The 20163-nt window shown below is 33.0% G+C and overlaps 1 protein-coding gene and 1 long non-coding RNA gene across 2 annotated transcripts; one reads left to right on the top strand and one right to left on the bottom strand.

The window, feature by feature from the left end:
- The first annotated feature begins 679 nt into the window (after positions 1–679).
- LOC114322217 (uncharacterized) lies at positions 680–6044 on the top strand. The gene is made up of 3 exons (XM_028269494.2): positions 680–1030; positions 2660–2770; positions 5587–6044. Exons 1-3 carry the CDS (start codon positions 914–916, stop codon positions 5812–5814), a joined length of 456 nt encoding a protein of 151 aa, XP_028125295.2. The 5' UTR covers positions 680–913; the 3' UTR covers positions 5815–6044.
- Positions 6045–8568: 2524 nt separating this feature from the next.
- Positions 8569–9701, bottom strand: LOC145803048 (uncharacterized). The gene is made up of 2 exons (XR_014345126.1): positions 9468–9701; positions 8569–8872 (listed from the first exon to the last, which is right to left on the bottom strand). It is a non-coding gene; the product is annotated as an uncharacterized LOC145803048 (long non-coding RNA).
- Positions 9702–20163: the final 10462 nt, after the last annotated feature.

Here is a 20163-nt window from a genome sequence, read left to right as displayed (position 1 = left end):
ACTCAAAACGACGTCGTTTTGGCCATTTGAGCCACATTTGAGCCACAAAATTTGGGCCCTCTACCATTGCTGTTTTTATACCCCTACCGCCAGTTGTTAATGTTAGCTACCTCCAATGATTTTTTCAACCAATTTTTTTAAGACTTTTCCTTTGCCTGGTAATTAGATATGTGTTCAGATGGGGTGAGTAAAAATAAAAGAAATTAGTATTTAAAATTATAATTTATTTTTTTTATCAAACAATTTTATCTATCATGTCTTTACCATTAAAATTTTAGTTAGTACACAAATTATATTAGGTTATCACCGACTCTTACATAAATCTTTCATCAAATTTAAATTTGATAAAAAAAATCTTTAAAGGTGAGCTCTAACCTTATCATCAAAGTGATATCAAATGCAGGGAAAAACAAATATTTCATCAAATGGAGAGAGGTTTGATCTTTCATCAAATTTAAATCGTTATTATTGAGCCAAACATGCTCCCGAATGTCCAACTTTGATAATTTTTTTTTGTTCATACCTAGATAATTTTAATATTTGGCCGAATGTCCTTTCAAATAATCAAAGATATAAAAAAATCTCATAAAAATTCTAATTGAACGTTATAATAAACAGTATCAAATCAAACATTTTATCAAAATTTTAATCAAATTTAATAATTTTTTTTATTCAACATTGGAGAGGCTCTACTAGTTGGATTTGCAAATTTTTTTAATTTAAAAAGAAAGGAAGAAAGAAAGAGAGAAACAGCGACCCGACCCGGCGTATTAGTCAGTACCCAAGAGTGGATTTGCCGGCGAAAGAGCTTCAAGATTACAGTCGAAGACTCTTCAAATGCGTTGTTGTCTTGTGTTCATCCCCGTCGATTGAGAAATTGATAGATTTTGATTGATTTGGGTACTTTTACACAATGAATAAGCTACTGGAGTTTGGAAGGAAAGCAATGTTCTACGTTAGGGTTCTATCTGGGTACGAGGAGCGCAGAATCCGATCTTACAGATTACAGCTTCAAAAGCGCCTCCAACAGGTCTCTCTCTCTCTCTCTCTCTCTCCCTCTCGGGGTATCTTGAATTGGGTTTTCAATTACAACCCAATTGAAACAAAGGGTCTCTTGGTTTTTTACACTTTTTATGTTTTGGGTTTAAATTTAAAGATTTCAATTGAAATTTGAAGTTATTGAAACATTAATTTAAGGGGCATTGTAAATCAGTGGAAGAAAAGTATAGACCCCCATGTTTTTGCCATTACTTTCATTTCTTACCACTGATTTGCAATTCCCCCATAATTTAATTCTCGACTGTTTGTTAATGTTTTGATTGTTTAGACTTTGACTGCAGTTTATGCCATAGAGTTTTTAGTGTTTGAACAATTTGAGAATTACAGTGTTTATGAAGTTATGTGGGTGAATAGGTAGTAAGTAGTCGCGAAAACGACCTCTAGGCGTTTGGAAATTGGCTATTTTAGTTGAAAAGATGCGGAGAAAAGTAGAGAGTTTATTTTTAGTGGTGACTTTTTATCTTTTTAGGCCACTCCCCAAACAACCTAGTGATTGTTTGAGTTGAGATTGTCAAGGTATCAGTAGTTCACATAAAGATTGTCAAAACCAGATGCCTTATAATCACTTAAACACAGGACCATCATAGTAAAGGAGCAACTACTCTACCAACTGAACTAATTTAGTTATCTATCTATCTTTTTTTTTAATATGTGCGTAGTTTCATGTTAAAAGTTTGAATGAACAATAAATTATTAAAAGACAAAATTCAAAATTTAAGAATGCAACATACTGCACTCACTGAACTTCCATATTCATGTACTTGAAATTTCATGTAAAAAGTTTGAATGAAGTTCAAACCAAACAGCTACTTTTGAATCATTATCTTCCATCTGGTTTCTACACCTGTGGGTTCCTCTTCATGGACTCATGTGAGGTCTGCCTTTCATTTAAAAGTGGAAAAAAACTATTCTTCCATAAAATTCATACAAAATCTTCCACTAGAAGTGGCGTTGACATTTTTGCAGTTACAACAGTCATCCTGGTTGATTCTTTGTTTTGAAGTGATAGACCCACAATTCAGTCACATCATTCTGTGGCAGTTTTTTTTTTTTTTTTTGGTGGTTCTTTCACTTTCTGTTTGTATAGCTGTACACTTTAAAAGCATATCAAAATTTCATTTCACACTCCTGCTTATGCTGCAATACAAATTCCATTCACTGTGGCTTATTTTGTTCTCATTTCTCATGAATACACCCATTTGCAGAATTTCTCTCTCTCCAACTTATGGCTTCCCCTAACCTCTTTTGCAATCTCATGAACTGTGTGTTGTAGATTTTATTGTTAAAATGTCATTTACTTCTTGAACAATATGATGTACTAATATGCAAATGACAGATGCCGTACAAGTTTTTAGATGTGTGTGATGTTGACAATCATCTGATAGGCTGATTGCTTACTGAAGGAATTATCCAATGCACTTGATTTAGTCAAATTTATGTCATTTTGCTCATGTCTGTTTCTTTTCCTGTTTTTTTTTTTTTTTTTTTTTTTTTTTTTGTTCCTCCTGGTTTTGTATTTCAATTCTTTTGGAACTCCTGAGATTTTTATTTTTTCCTTTAGGATTTTTTCTTAATGTGTTCTCTCTCTCTTTCTCTCTAGGCAGAAGAAAGGAAGGCGGCCATAAAAAGGATCCCTGAACAGATTATTTTATCAGAGGTTCGCCGTATGGTTGAGGAGATGCAAGCATTAAATAGGAAGCTGGAAGAAACGGTGAGTTTGCTTTCCGTTTAATTTCTCTACATATTAGTATTCAACCCCTGGTATTGAGAGTGAAGCATATGACTACCTACTTTAACTTGCCTGAGCTTGATATCTGTATTTATTTATTTATTTTTTTGAATTTCTGGGTGAAAAAAAATGGTTGCCTTGCATTTTAATTGTGGATGAAAATGTTGGGGGAGCTTCAATCTGGCTAGAATAGTGGTGGCCTGCATAGTTGTCAAATCGGGATTCGTATCGTGAATCGAAATGATCTCGTACCGAATCGTGAATCGAATCGAATCGTGAATCGTAAAGATTCGGTCACTTTTTCTAAATTATTTAAAAACATATATTTACACATTTAGATGTTAAATATATCTTATGAATATAAAATATTTAGACTTAAATCAATAAAAATATTATTTTGAATGATAATCACGTAGTTTAATAAGTAAGAAGTTAACAAACGTTCCTATGTAAGATCACCATCTTACCTTTTTTTCTTTTTTAGATATTTCTTATCAACCATTCTTAATAAAAATAATAACCAAATAGACAAACTATCAATTTCTAAAATAATAATAATTAACAACGATATTGATATTTAGACAATAAGCATACATACTTTTCTAAGTAACAGTGAGCAAATAATAAGAAAGAATCATTTAGAATCTTTTTTTTTAAAGCCTAAAATATTTTAAAAATATAACTGACCTCATAGATGTAATATTTAATTTAATAAAATAGCAACATATAATTCATAGTGTAATTTTAATTTTAAACATCTTTAGAAGATATATTATGATTTTTTAAAGGAAAAAAAATAATGAGAAAAAAGGTTAAAAATATGTTGGATCTGACTAAATCTAATTGGATCCTATTAAAAACTTCATGATCACTAAAATAACAACAAAGCATGTATATATGCTGGTTATTTTCGTATTAAACGCTATTAGAAGTTGTATTATGTCATTTTTACTAAAAAGATAGAGGAAAAATAGAGTCAAAAATATGTCGGACACAATAATTTTTAAAATTGCATGAATCGTAAAAAGCGAATCGAATCGTGAATCGATTGTGAATCGTGCGATTCACTAGAGATTCACTTCCAAAATAGATTCACCCTTAGATTCGTATCGATTTTGTAAAAATTGTGAATCGAATCGTGAATCGAATCGCGAATCGTAAGATTCTGATAACAGAGGTGGCCTGGCTCAGGGTGAGAAATACGCAGTTGCAATATATGCCACAATACTAAGGGATAGTGGTTGGCTAATCAGTGGTCTATTCCTCAGGGTTGTGGTGAAGATTTGGAACATGATTCTAGAATTTGATGGTGTGTCATGAAGTGACATGAATCTTGTTGGAAATTAGGTACTACTTAGTTATTATTATAAAATCCTCTACTTTTAAGAGTAAAGTTTGTAGAGGATCCACTCATATTCTGTCATATGAAAGAGGTCTGTTTAGGATGCCCATCTTCAATGTTGTGACGCATGGCAAGCTCCCAGACCAAATCCAATTTTCACCCTTCATAAAATTTTGGTTTAATTTGTTCTAATGCTATTATGTTTGTAATTGTCGTTTTCTAGGAATCTGGTGACACATTTTCTTGCTTTTAATAGTTTGTCGGTTTCTAGTATCCAAATTTGAGTCCTTATTAGCAACTTTGCCTGTTAGGATTTTGTTTAGGAGGTTAATTTTTGTTTGGGTAATATGAAGCCCATAGAAGAAACATGAATAATGGCTTTGGACTAATAAATGAGATCAGGGGGAGCATTCTTTTCTTCTTCTTCTTCTTCTTTTTTTTATTTATTTTTATTTATTTATTTATTTTTTATGGAATTGTTGATGACTTAGTGGAGTGTAGGGTTTGATCCAAATTTAAGATGATGGTTTCTTTTTCTCCATTTTTGTTTGTCGAATTACCATTTCAAGGCATTTGGTGTAAATTAATCACTGGTTGTTCGCTTGTCATATCCTTCTTGCTTGATTTTGAATAAAGCTGATGACTTTTTGATTTTAGATTTTGTCAACTGGAAGATTTGGACCTCTCTCCACGGATATCCTAGAATGGTCTTTGACTTGAATGGATATCTTGCTTAACCATTTGTAGTGATTGTTGATGTAAAAAACTTTCTAAGATGGAGAAACTCTTGGACACTACTTTCTTGCAGAGACCAGTTTATGTGTTGCTCTTGTTAGCAATTATGAAAGAGGGCATTGTGCTAGGGATTCATATCACCTAACTACAATCAGTGAAACGTGAAACACAGAAACAAACGAACACACAAGAAAGATAATCACATGTACACATGAAGAATTCAAGATTTCCGTGGTTCATCCCAAACTAGGGCTATATCCATGGTTGCTGCTGTTTTCACTATAATTTGAAAAGTTACATGATACAAAGATAGTTGTCTCCTCCTCAACAATAAATGAATAGAAATAAAGGCAACAGGTCACTAGTGTGGAAATACCAAAATACCAATACTCCAAATATGGGTCGGGAGCACGCCCCCCGAACCACCTCCTTCGGTCGAGTGGTTAACGTCCAATACTTATTAGGATCCATAATACCTCAAGATGTTGCAGAATCTGAACCCTTGACCTCTCTCCATAAGGAGTTAAAATGCTTTGATTGATGCTTGGCTTTGTCAATTCAAACCTGTTATCACAGTTTCAAATTCGAACTCATCTTTATCTTCAAGGGCATGCTTCCAATAGAATATCCGTTGTATTGGTTTTGTTGATATCTTTTGTTTTTCGTTGCGGTAGTTTCTCTTGGTTTTGAATGTTTGAATAAATGGTGTGCTTGTTCCCAGGAGGTGGCTATTGAAGAGTATTTCAAGCCAATTGACAAGGAAGCTGAGATCATAATGAAAACGCAGCTTGAAGGAGAGGAGAAGACAGTGAGGGAGATGATGAAAGCAATGCAAACACAAGCTTTGCTCGAGCAAGCTGAAGCAGAAAGACTTGCAAATGTGAAAAAAACAGAGGCAAACCAACAGGAAAAAGCATCCGCGTCAACTACCCAAGCCGAAGTGAGATGATAACCTGTAAACGTTAATACATGACAGAAAAAGATTCAGAATTTATATGTAATGGTTAGTCCCTCTCTTCTTCTTCTTCTTTTTCTTCCCCCCATATTTTTGTTTTATTTTTGTTTTATGGGTGGATCTTCTTTTGGGATGCTTGTGGAAATTTGATAAGATTTTGGCAATGCCAAGGACAGAGATCCCACCTTGGCTAATTTGAATAACATGGGAAAAATTTAATGTCATATATCATGTTCATCGTAATTACATAATTTTATTGTATTTGTCTTAAAAAAATATTAATAATAAAATAGACGATAAGATCCTGTTGCTTGAATAGTTATTAATAATCTTGACTTGTTATTAATGTTTTTGAAGAACCAATTTTGTTAGTTGGTGTATAAAATAATTCCATTACTTAAAAAATACTTGTTTTTTGAGTACCATAAACTTTTGAGAAAGTCATTTTAATATTAATTATTAGAACAGGAAAATACACTAACAATTATACTTATTATATTCAAATTATTACTACTATTAATTTATTAGTGATAAATTATGGGATTAGGAGCTTCTATATAATGTAAGATTCTTATGATTGATATTCTTTTGTGATAAAAGTTCATTCATTGCCTTGAAACATAGTTGAGCGACCTTTTCATCATCAACTTAATAATTAATAGTTCTATTAATTAATAAATTTAGGGAAAATCGGTTTAAGGTCCCTATCCAACTTTTAGTAATGGATTAGGTCCACAATGTGTTCTTTTGTAGCCTAAGGTCCCTCAATGTTATTTTAGAGTGTAAAATACCTGTCTTACCCTTGTTTATAATATACGTTGTTTTCAATTTGGCAGCTAAAGATCATATTGATATTTTGTGGGAGATTACGTGAGGATGAATTTGACGATTCAGATTTTTGTGGAGATTTTCTAGGGTTTTGTAGGTGTTGAAATCCTGTTCGTTGTTTGTAGGTGTTGAAATCCTGTACGAGTTGAAATCATGTTCGTTGTTTGTAGGTGTTGATTGATCGTGTAGGAGTTGAAATCTGGTTCATTGTGTTTGATTTGATTTCATGTGGAGTTGAAATAGATAAGTTTTCAATTTTTGATTTGATTTGATCGTGTAGGTGTTGAATTAGGTTTTTGTTTTTAGTTTTGATCAATGTGAGAGAGACGAACTCAGTGTTGTTCTTTTTGATTTTTGAAGTTAATTTTTCATTATCTATTATTGATGAATTTTCGATGGAGTTGATTTTGATTTTTGGAGTTGCTTTTTCATTCTCTGTCAACATGGTTATGAGTTCCTTTTTGGTGCTCTGTTTTTCTGCGTTTTGTGCTCTGTTTTTTGTTCACTTTGCATTTTTTGTGTAGTGCAGAGAAAATTGCAGGTTTGTTACTATAATTGAACTCAAATCACAGAGAAAATTGTAAACTTGTAGTGCAGTGAAAATCACAGAGAAAATTGTAAGTAGGCAGAGAAATTTACAGACGTAGCAATAGAGCAGTAAATGTTTTGTTTTTTTTTTAAATTTTTTTTGAATTAAGTGTTTTGTGAACATAACAGATTTTCTCTGTGATTTTTTTATGTGCTTGTGTTTAATATATTTTTGTCTCTTGATGTTAATGTGTTTTTGTTTTTGTTATATTGAAAGTGAATATAAGTTCACAAATTTCTCTGGACTTTTCTTTGTAGTCCAGAGAAAATCATATGATTGTATTACAAATGATAAGTATTACAAATTTCTCTGGACTTATATGTTGTGTTTTTATATGTTTGCACTTTTCAAAGTTTTCTGATATGTTTTCTTTGCACTTTTCATTTTTTTTTTTTTTGCACTATTCATGTTTCTGGACTTTTCTTTGTAGTATAGAGAAAATCATAGGTTTGTTATTATAATCCAATGAAAATGACAGAGAAAATGTTAAGCTTGTAGTTGAGTGAAAATCACCCTTGAAGTTGGTGTCTTGATCTTGATGCTTATTGGTTCTTCAAGGTAGCAACAGAGAAAATTACAGAGAAAATTACCTTGATAGAGAAAATTACCTTGTAATCCCAGAGAAAATTACAAGGTAGTAATGATTACACAACAGAGAAAATTACAAGGTAGCAACATAAACATGACAGAGAAAATTACACGACAGAGAAATTTTGAGGAAATGGTGCATTGAACAAAATAAATATGCCATAGAAAATTAGACACAAGACATAAACATAAGTTCACAAATTTCTCTGGACTTTTCTTTGTAGTCTAGAGAAAATCATATGATTGTATTACAAATGATAAGTATTACAAATTTCTCTGGACTTATATGTTGTGTTTTTATATGTTTGCACTTTTCAAAGTTTTCTGATATGTTTTCTTTGCACTTTTCATTTTTTTTTTTTTTTGCACTATTCATGTTTCTGGACTTTTCTTTGTAGTATAGAGAAAATCATAGGTTTGTTATTATAATCCAATGAAAATGACAGAGAAAATGTTAAGCTTGTAGTTGAGTGAAAATCACCCTTGAAGTTGGTGTCTTGATCTTGATGCTTATTGGTTCTTCAAGGTAGCAACAGAGAAAATTACAGAGAAAATTACCTTGACAGAGAAAATTACCTTGTAATCCCAGAGAAAATTACAAGGTAGCATTGAACAAAATAAATATGCCATAGAAAATTAGACACAAGACATAAACATAATGTGGCCAGAGAAAATTATAAATGCTGCCAAAGAAAATTAGACACACAAGTAAGAAAAGTAATTTGGCCAGAGAAAATTATAAATGCCAGAGAAAATTAGCCACACCAATAGAGTAGTAGCAAGCCAGAGAAATTTACAAAAACAAGAACACAAGAAGCTTCAATAAGAAGCCCCAAATGTACAGAAAGCAGTTCAATTTTGACAGTTGGAAGGAAAGCAACCCATCATCAGTTGGAAGCAAAGAAATTCTGGACTTCCCAGGAATTTCTCTGGATTCAACCCAGAGAAATTTCAAATTTCTCTGGTCCAGAATTTCTCTGGAACGATAAAACTCTGATTTTATCAATTTGTCATTGGTTTTGCTGCTGCTGATTCAATCACAATTTCCTGCACAAACAAATTAATAGTTCTTCTATGAGTTTGTGATAGATTTTCTTTAAACTTAATGGTATGAATTTCTCTGGGTTGAATCCAGAGAAAATTCAAATTTCTCTGGGTTGAATCCAGAGAAAATTCAAATTTCTCTGGATTACTTTAAGCCTTCCTCTACTGCTGCCTCTTCCTCAAGCTTCTTTTTCTAATATTCTTCAAGTAGGGGTCCAAATATTGCTTTTCCAGAAAAAACTCCAATTCTACTAAACCCAAAAAATCAAAAGACGTTATATTCAACACTCAGAGAAATTTTGAACCTGAAGATGTTATATTCAACACTGGATATATATATATATATATATATGTGCTGACATTGTATATATATATGTATGTATCATATATATATATATATGTTTGCAACCATAGATAAGATAACCAAGAGTGACTGTTTGATTATGGTTGCAAATGGTCTTAATTGATTAATTATCATATATATACTAGTCAAGACAGTAAGCAACAAATTGTATATATATATATATATATATATATATGTATCATATATATATACATCTATTAAATTTTTTTGAAAAGAAAAAATAATAATGCATACATGTCGAAGAAGATCTGGAGTCGAGAATCGAAGCTCTGATCAATGACTTGAGACCAATACTCGTAAAGCTCATCTCTGCTGATCTTGTCAACATTCAACTCATTTGAAGATGAACAGACGTAGGGTATTTTGGTCCAAGAAATTGATAAAATGCGTGGGTATTTTGGTTAGGGACCTGAGGCAGTATTACATTTTTTAATGTCCTTTATGCAGAAAATTGTTATTATTAGGGAGCTTAAAAAAAAAACCCCATAAATTTATTCTCCAATAACTAAATAATTTTACTTCCAAAATTATTAAATATTAGCGGGCCTACTATATATTGAACTGGGGCCTTTCAGCCCAGCCCAGCCCAGCCCAGCTTATTCTTTTTATCCATAAGGTCATGGCCTACTCTTTTTCATCCAGCTTATTGAACTAGGTCATGGCCTACTCGAGGCACGGATGAGGTCAACTCTCTCTGTTTGTTTCCGTGGAAATTATTTTTTGTATGAATGAAAAATATTTCTTGTGACCAATGGAAAAAAGGGTTATTTAGGTGAAAAATATTCTTCACTTTCGAATATTTTCAAATTAAAATCTTACCGATGTCACTATATTATTACACCGCCGCCACCACGGCCACCAACATTGTTGCTGCCATCACTTTTTCATGTGGGTGTGGGATTCACAATGTGGGTCCCACATTCATGTGAGACGTTTGGTAAAATTTTTGATAGAATTTTTGAAATCTCTAATATTTTTGTTGATGAATGTGTGGATCACATTTAGAATGATGTGATCCATTTACCTGTCAAGTCACATACAAAAATATTATGAAAACAAATTTATTAACTCAAACATAATCATCGTAACATTGTTAAATCATTTTGGAACATAGTTGTTAGGTCTCCATTACGTCTATCCCACACATTTTTGAAAGGCAAATTCACTAAGCAACTTGTACATGTCCATACAATCTCTCTCTCTCCCTCTCTCTCTCTCTCTCTTAATGTGGAAACGCAAATTCAGCAAGCAAGTTGTACACATGTCTACTACTTGCTTTCTAAATATAACACAAATTCTCCCCAATTGTCAATCCTACAATCTGATCCATTCAAGAGAAACATGTATATATAGCCAACCCTTATCTGTTCCACCTATTTTCTATTCATATCTAAAGGAGGACTCTTCTTGTTGTGATCTGTCATAACTAAAGTTGCTCTTGTCATGCCTGCCTTACTTTCCATTCCTACTTTACCTAAATGATAGAACAATTCCTAACCCACTTTTTTTTTTTTTTTTTTTTTTTTAAGCCAATCAAATTGAAACACTATCGTCCGTTCTACTAGTGTTCGTTTGATAACTTAGTGAGATGTGAGAACTCTTAAACTGTTAAATTCTCATTTTTATCAAATCAAGAATATGCATTTAACTTGATTGCTATCTCAATATATAAGATTCACCAATAATTGGGCAAAAAAACTCAATCTAAGTAGATTTGACATGCAATAATAAAGTTTTGGTATTATAAATGAGGGAGATTAATAAGAACAACTCGAATTGTCACATCTATGTGTAAAAATAATTTGTGAGATTTGTATATAATATCCTTACTCAAAAGTAGAGCGACCCAAGTATTTTATGCTATTATCAATATTTTTCACCTCATTTTCTCATAATGTCCAATAACAACTTGACACACACATGAAGAGTAATTAAGTAAAAATTGTGAAATATAGGGTCAATTTGGTGAAAATTGATAAATAAAAAATAAAAATTGAAAACATTTATCTCCAATAATCAATTTGTTTCGGCTTATTTAAGTTAGGTTTTTTTCCATAAATTATATTATAAATAGAGATTGCACAAAACACTAACATAATTTTTTTAAATAACAATAGATAAAAAAGGTTTAAACATTATAGTCATTTGCATTTATAGTTTTTCTATAGGATGTCCAAAGTATGCGTTGTTATTAGATGAGTAACATGTTAATTTTAAAGCTGAATAGATAGCGGTGATAAAGGAGTGGAACAATTAAGTATAAATTTTTTAATGAGTTTTAAAAATTTGTTTAAGTTTGATTCATTAAATTTTTAAGTCGATCTCAAAAGAGTTTTTGTTAAGCCGTGCTCGAGTAATTATTTGATATTTTTATGTAGTTTTCAACTTTATTGAATTGAACTGAACGAATAATTGACTGTTCAATTTTGGTTTGAAAACTTTAATGAATTCCAATATGTGTTCAAGATTAACTTGTTTATGAATAGAGTTTGAACAAATTTTTAATAAATCGAACACAAGTCAAGTTCAAATTATTTAATGCGTTTATCACCCCCTATACATAGGTTAGTTTTTTTTGTTTTTTTGTTTTTTTTCAATTCAATCCTAGCGTATACTTTGGTTCTACAAAAAAACATGCGTATCATCAATTGCAATCATGATAAGAGCCCACCATCTCTTTCGGCAGTGTTTGGGGGGCATGTAATCTCTTTTTCAATCTCACATGTTTTATTTAACCAAAGACTTTATGGCTTTATGTCACCTGGCTCAGTCAGTCACCCCCCATTTAGGTTAGGCCTAATGGGTTGGTTAGATTACTACTATTGGCTCTTATCAGTTTTAACCTTATTCAGACTTGCAGGCACTATTTAGATTAATTAATTTGATATAATTTAATTTAATTTTTCTATAAAGCTCGTGATTAATTTGATATGACAAACATTTCTTTAATTAATACGATTAATACAATTGAAAACTAAGCATCAAAGTGGAATTGTGTAGTGGAGGAATGAGTGTAAATTTTTTTTGAATGAGTTAGACCATCTCCAACGGTGAACCAAACCCAGCATCAGATTTAAATTTTGATGAAAAACCCACTTTTTCACGCTCCAACGGTTTCACCAAATCGATATCAAGTCCAGAATTCAGCAAAAATGGTACCAAACTGAGTGCAGGCGAAGCATTTCAGCAAATCACTGTTCCTAACCGTTGGGATGAGACGAACAGGTCGACCATCCGGTTGACCAACCGGTTAACCAACCGGTCGCCCCGGAGAAAGTTCAGACCGTTCAAAAAAGGTTCAAACCAGTCCAAAAAAAAAAAAAAAAAAAAAAATTTTGCCTAGGTGGTCGACCACCCGGTCGACCGGCCGGTTGACCACCCGGTCGACCACCAAAAGTTCAAAAAGTTCCAAAAAAAAAGGTTCAAACGGGTAAAAAAAAAAAAAAAAAAAAATTTTTTTTGCCATTACCGGTTGACCGGCCGGTCGACCGGCCGGTCAACCAACCGGTTGCCCAGCGCAAATTTGATGAAACGGATTTGATGTTGAACCGTTGGAGCGAGGAAATGACCCATTTTTTACACAAATTTGGTGAAATATTTGGTACACCGTTGGAGATGCTCTTATGCATTTTACTCTTATATTTTATATCGTTTGCTGAATGTTTACTGTATTGGTGAAAAAAGTGTACAGACACGTGGGCTCCTTTTATCGTATGTATTGCCATACTAAATAAAATAAAATGACTTCAGATGCTTCCTTTTCCACCCATAATCCACGCAAGTGTCAATTGTGTAATTTTCGTTAATCAATTAAACAATAATCAATGAAAGATTCACATTTGACCTAAAATATAAAGAAGGACGAATTGTGCTAATGGTCTCTACAATTTGAGTCTTGTGTCATTTTTGTCCTTAACTTTTTAATTGTGATACATTTGACTCTGAATTTTAAATCTTGCTCTAAATAAAGACAATTGGAGATATTATTGTTTAATTTCAAGGATTAAGTCGTCAATGTGATAAGATATAAATTAATTTGACAAAAATAAATGTCAAAAAAATATTTTTTGAATTTTTAAAAATTATTTCTACCTACTAAAGATAAAATTATGTAAAATTGACGAATCTTTTAGATATTTATTTATTTATTTTACCAAATTAATTTTTACTATATGTTTAGATGATAATCATGTAATGGGTGGTTATTTTTATTTTTATTAAATTAGTTTTTATTTTTTCAAAAATCAAATATAGCGACAAATTTGATATTATTATTAAACCAATCCATTAAATCAAAATATCTAAAACTAAAAATATTTCATATATTAAATATATCGATTACGCATTAAAAGCTTAACAACTACACATTACATGATTATCATCCAAACACATAATAAAAATTAATTTGATAAAAAAAAATAAACGTTTAAAAGATTTATCAATTTTACATAATTTTATCGTTGGTTGGTGGGTAGAAATTATTTTTAAAAATTCAAAAATATTTGTTTGACGTTTATTTTTGTCAAATTAGTTTATATTTTATTAAATTGACGATTTTGTCCTTCAAATTGAGCAATGGTATCTTCAATTGTCCTTATTTAAAATAATATTCAAAATTTAAGATCAAATGTGTTACAATTGAAAAGTCAGGGATCAAAGTGATACAAATCCCAAGCTGTAGGGACTGTTAATGTAATTCGTCCTATAAGGAATTAATTGTCACAATTAAGAAATAATAGACCAATTGAGATTCAATGTGAAATGCAAGGGGTGTAAAGTGTATTCTAGCTAACAAAACTATGGTCTCCTAAGCTACAAGGGTTTTACCAAAAAAAATAGGTTTAAGCTTCAAGTTCAGGACTCTTAGCTCTTACCCCTTAATATATAGGGTAAATTACATATACCTCCCTTGAAGTTTGACTAAATTACAGATATTCCCTGAGATTTCGGAAATTACATCCCGCCCCTTAAAGTTTGTATTTTCATAATAATTTGCCTCTTGAGATTTAAATTTCATAACAAATTACCCCATAATTTGTTATGCAAATATAGCATTCAGGGGGGAATTTGTAATTTCTCAAACCTCAGGGGAGTATTTGTAATTTAGCCAAACCTCGAGAGGTGTATGTAATTTGCCCTAATATATATATATATATATATATTATGTTGTAAACATAAAAAAACTATGGTCTCCTAACATTATCTGTATTTAGCTTTGATCTTGATGGTATGTATATAAATATATACATCTCTACCTGTCTGCCATTACTGTTTTTTATATGTTTTCAATTGCTTTAACCTCAAAGTTTCAAGTGCTTGTGCTCATGGGTGGGTGGGTGAGTGGTTGGACATGGGCATGAACCATGATCCAACAAAGTCAGCTGAGGTGGGTGGCACCTTCTGACTCAAATGCATCTCATCTGATGGTAGAGTGGACCCCACAACATCTATGAAAACCCTCCACATGTCAGTGTCTTATTTGCGGTAGAAAGAGATTTTTGAGTGTGGTATAGGTCAAAGCACTCATGCATGAGCATGACTCCCTTTTATTTTTTTTGGGGGGACCTAAAAGGTTAATCAAGATTTGTGCAACTCATGAGCCTAATTAAATGAAAAGGTTATAAATAGACAAGGACTGGATTGAAGTAATATATAGATGAACTGAATCATGGTAACTTCATTTTTTTTTATCTAATTTGTAAAAAATAGAGGTATACAATTTTTGTTTTTGTTTGTGTTTTTTTGGGTTTCTTTTTATTAGTTTAGAGCATCTTCACATATTGATAATTTATTTAACAAGCACTAAAAGATGAATAGTTTAAATTAATGAGGTGGGTACGAAATAAATCTATAGTCATGCGAATTGGACCCAAATCCAATTGCTAGAAGGGAGGGAAGTCCCATTTTTTTTTTCCTTCTTAGTGAATAATATAGCATACCAGTTCACTATTAAAACTCAATCTACTAGTATCGACGCTATGGATTCGACCCTAAAGGATAGTCACTTTGTATATATTATGTCAATGTTAAGTATATGCCCAATTTACTCTACTTAGACTCCATCAAATTACTCTACTTAGACTCCATCAAATGAGAATTAAACTATTGTATGCATTTTTTTTAAGTAAAGAATATGGTATATATTTGTGAAAAAATGGTAAAATCCTTGAGCAATTTCTTAAGGAGGTTAGTGGTTTGAATCTCTTTTTTAGTATGTGGATATTTTTTTTTTTTAAAAGTATTTGTTTGGTGTTTGTCTATCCTAAGATTTTTTTTATATTAATTATATATTGTATTTATTTTCATTATGATTGTAATTGATTGGACTTAAACGTAATGTCATATATTAATAAATAAAAATAATACTCTATAAAGTGGTTATTTTGGGTGGGTTGTGGGTGTGTGCTTTGATAGGAAACCCCAATGAAGTCTTGATGCAACTTCGTGATGCACCCGTGTCCTTGTTCAGCCAAACTACTCACAGTCAAAGGCTCTGATGAGACGTTCCCTAAGGTTGTCTTGTTTGTGTGCCCTAGGCTATATATGGTGACATGGTGTGTACTGTTGGGCAATTTTTATTGTATTTAAATAGATTAAAACAACAACAAGAATATAAAGAAATAAAAAAAATGAGAGAATTTGTTTGATTACAAAAATTAAACTCAAAATAAAAATAAATAGATAAAAACAGATTTTATTTTGTTACAAAAATAAAATTAAAATCTGATTAATTAAACAAAAAAAAAAAAACAGAATAAAAATTAAACAACTTACTTGGTTAATTTCTTTTGAATAACTATTTGATCAAGTCAAGTGTTTAACACTGTATCCTTAAGGCTGATTCGTCCTCTCCACGGTACTTTCAGAATCTGGACGTCTATCTCCCAGGATAAAATGATCTATCAACGAATAAAAGCAGCACTACAATTTATTCGTTCGTCGAACACACTAAGTGTTTATACTCTCTGTAACAAGAACTTAATGCAAAATGAAGAATAAATTTATAGCAGAAGATGGAGTACGAAAATTGGAGTATATTTCCAAATGGGGGGGCTTAGTCTATTTATAGATGGATTGGTGGCTTTCCATTTTGAATTAAACAGGTACTGTACCTGTTCAATTTGAATTAAACAGATACAAAACTGTTAAGGCACTGTTTGGTTTGAAATTCAAACAGATTTAGAGCTGTTGGGTTCAAAAAACGGAAGGGCCCTGTTTGGATGTACAGAAAAAATTGAACCAGATTATTTCCGGTTAATTTGAATTATGAATTTTATTTTACCAAAAAATAAAAATAAATTCAAATGTTTTTGGCCCAAAAAGATTAGTATTGGGCCGAACAAGCCCAACCCAACTACACACCCGCGCCCAAGCCCAGCCCAGCCCGCCCGACTGACGGACGGACGGCGGCAGCACGCGCGTGTGTGGTGATTTTTGGGTCCAATGGGTTTAGCCTATTTTGCCCATAACCTCTCCCTCTAAAACACTTGGGTACCCCTTGGGGCACACCCCAAGTACCAAACCCATGCCTTATAAACCCTTTCAAAACTTCCCACCAAATCAATGTGGGACAAGCCATTTTACAACCTTAAGGAATTTCTACCAAAACTCCATTTCCATGTAGCACACTTTGGCTTCAATTTTCCATTCACTCGGTAATGGTTTTGAGTAACCAAATATACCACGTGAATCACAACGCGACATAGAACGCGTTACCACTTTGACCAGAGTAAATCGACGCTCGGGGCCCACCTAAAAATTAGACCAAACTTGAGAAAAAATTCTGGTTTTACCCATAATTTTTCTACCATTTCCAACAATCCCTCACATGAATGGAATTTGATGACAACGGAAATGCAACAATATGCAGACTTTAACGAAAGAGTATAAGTCGAAAATATCTTGCATCAGGATAGGTAGTTTTCGGCCTTGAACCTTCCCTAGTGATAACCTATCGGACTTACTGGCTAACCAATGGACGCGATGCCTTGAATTGTTCAGCCGTTTGTGTAAGCCAAGACAATAGATTTCACACAAAATATCTTCTGACATATCGTGGTTCTCACTGTTGTGTTCATTTTGGCCTTGAACGCACTTGGTTTTCATGAGTATTTTTAGAGAATGTAGCATTTTTCATTCTCATAGAACCGGCTCCAGTTCAACACTCATATAGGTGATTCTTATTGTGAGTATCTCCTTATACTCGTCTTGATTTTATGCCTTAATCAAGATATAAGTAATTATTAAAAGTAAAGTTTATCCTTATACCCCTGCAGACAACATATGTTGCAGATATCACTCTCACCATAGGAATGGGTAGGAATTTTAATCCTTTGGTGATTTATGGCGAGCCATACATAACTTAGTTGTCCCTTTGAACTTAGTTCTTGGGATCTCCAGTCATATAAGTAGGGTTACCATTATGACAACTCTTATGTAAGCTTTAATCCCATCCCCTTTGATGAACTATACACTAGCTCTTTTGTCAAACCTTTTGTTAACGGATCCGCAATATTCTCTTTAGATTTTATATAATCTATTGAGATTATTCCGTTTGACAACAATTGCCTTACGGTATTATGTCGACGACGAATATGTCGTGACTTACCGTTATACATATGATTCTGTGCCCTGCCTATTGCAGATTGACTATCACAATGAATGCAAATAGCTAGCACAGGTTTTGGCCACATTGGAATGTCTTCTAAGAAGTGACGAAGCCATTCTGCTTCTTCACCTGCTTTGTCTAAAGCAATGAACTCGGATTCCATTGTGGATCGTGCGATGCAAGTTTGTTTCGTGGACTTCCAAGAAACAGCAGCGCCTCCTAGAGTAAAGACATATCCACTAGTGGATTTTAAATCTTTAGTATCTGATATCCAATTGACATCACAATAACCTTCTAGTACTGCTGGATATCGAGTAAAGTTCAAACCATGATCACGAGTAAATCTTAGATATCTAAGAACCCGAATGATCGCTTTCCAATGGTCTTCTCCAGGGTTACTAGTGTACCTACTCAATTTACTGATAGCATAAGCTATATCAGGACGAGTACAATTCATTAGGTACATTAGGCTTCCAATGATTTGGGAGTATTTTAACTGAGACATTGCATCACCTTTATTTTTTGATAAATAAAGACTGATGTCGACAGGTGTTCTTGTTAAATTCAAATCATCCTTGATAAATTTATCAAGAATTTTCTCAATATAATGAGATTGAGATAATGCATATCCGTCAGATATTTTAGTAATTTTCATTCCTAATATAACATCTGCGACCCCCATAACTTTCATATCAAATCTTTTGTTAAGCATTTGCTTAGTTGATTTGATCATGTTTTGACTGCTTCCAATGATAAGCATGTCATCCACATAAAGACAAACTATGACATATCCTTGGTCAGTGTTTTTAACATAGACGCATTTGTCACATTCGTTTATCTTAAACCCATTAGTAAGCATTGCATGATCAAATTTTTCATGTCATTGCTTAGGTGCTTGTTTTAATCCATAAAGGGATTTTACAAGTCGACAAACTTTCTTTTCTTGCCCTGATACTACAAACCCTTCGGGTTGTTCCATATAGATCTCTTCATTTAGATCACCATTTAAGAAAGTTGTCTTAACATCCATTTGATGTATTTCTAAATTAAACAACGCTGCTATAGCAATAAGCATGCGAATGGATGTTATTCTTGTCACAGGAGAATATGTGTCAAAATAATCCAGACCTTCCTTTTGTCTGTAACCTTTAACTACAAGTCTTGCTTTATACTTGTCAATTGAATCATCTGCTTTCATTTTTCTCTTGAATATCTATTTATATCTGTAGACGCGCCTGCGTGAGGCCCTCGTGCTACAGTTCGGACTCGATTTGTGTCACGGTTCTTAATCTGAACCAAAGAGTCCCAATCCGGCAAATCGTTGTGAGAAACAGATTTTTTTGAAAAGAAGTGCCAAACATGGACTGCTTTGCCAGATACAGAGTCGCTACCTAAATATTTTAAAATGGGAGAATTTAGGAAACCCTGACTCGGTGCCAAAGGCCACGTGTCTGTCATCGCCAGAGTTGCCTTGGCTCGGGAGCTTGGGTACGATCGGGGAAGGTCAGCTATGAGCACCCTCTCTCGCCCGATCCGAAGATCGGCCTCTACTAACCGTGATGTCCAGTTTTGAAAACGTTATGTGTTCTTATTCCATTTATTAGCCTAGAATTACTATGTTATGCGCACAACACACAAGTATAGACTAGATTGCCTAATTTGGAAATAAGCATTGCATATCCGTTTGTCTTTGAAAAAAAAAACACTTTGAAATTTGCTACTCGCAAGTAGGCTAAAACACGGATTTCAACGAGTTTTTCCAACTCAGACAATCCAACCTTCACCCACAGGCATCCAAACAGTTTATCACATAAGCAACTAGCCACATGGTAAATATGCTGTTATGATAGCATTCACACACATGCGATATGCTAAAGCATAAATGCTTACCGAGTACTCCGAGCCAAAACAATAAACTAGTTAGCCAACATGTATGGTCCTAGTTCATGTCAAATTGACTAATGCAACACATACAGGATGCAATTAGAGTAGGCTCGGCTAACCTAAACATGGCATGTGAAATGCGATCAATTGGTGCACGTATTCGATTTGGAATTGAAATACAAATGCAGTTAGAAAGATGCGCCGAGCCCAGTGCATGCAAGGCAAATGTATGAATGCACGCATGCTAAGCATGGGGTATGCTAATTTAAATATGCCCTAGTCTACCGTCATAAGCGGGTAAATAAAAGGGAAGAAAGACGTGGGGTTGGAAGACATACACACACTCACGCACACTTATTACACAATTGCCCTCGCTCGGAGGGTCCAAATAAATATTACAGTCCGAATAATAAACACATTAATTATTACAGAATTTCT

The sequence above is a fragment of the Camellia sinensis genome, chromosome 11, assembly GCF_055761805.1.
Source record: "Camellia sinensis isolate YWXY chromosome 11, ASM5576180v1, whole genome shotgun sequence".
NCBI classification, from domain to species: Eukaryota; Viridiplantae; Streptophyta; class Magnoliopsida; order Ericales; family Theaceae; genus Camellia; species Camellia sinensis.
Note: the sequence above shows the minus strand (reverse complement) of the source record. Positions and strands in the feature narration are given on the sequence as shown.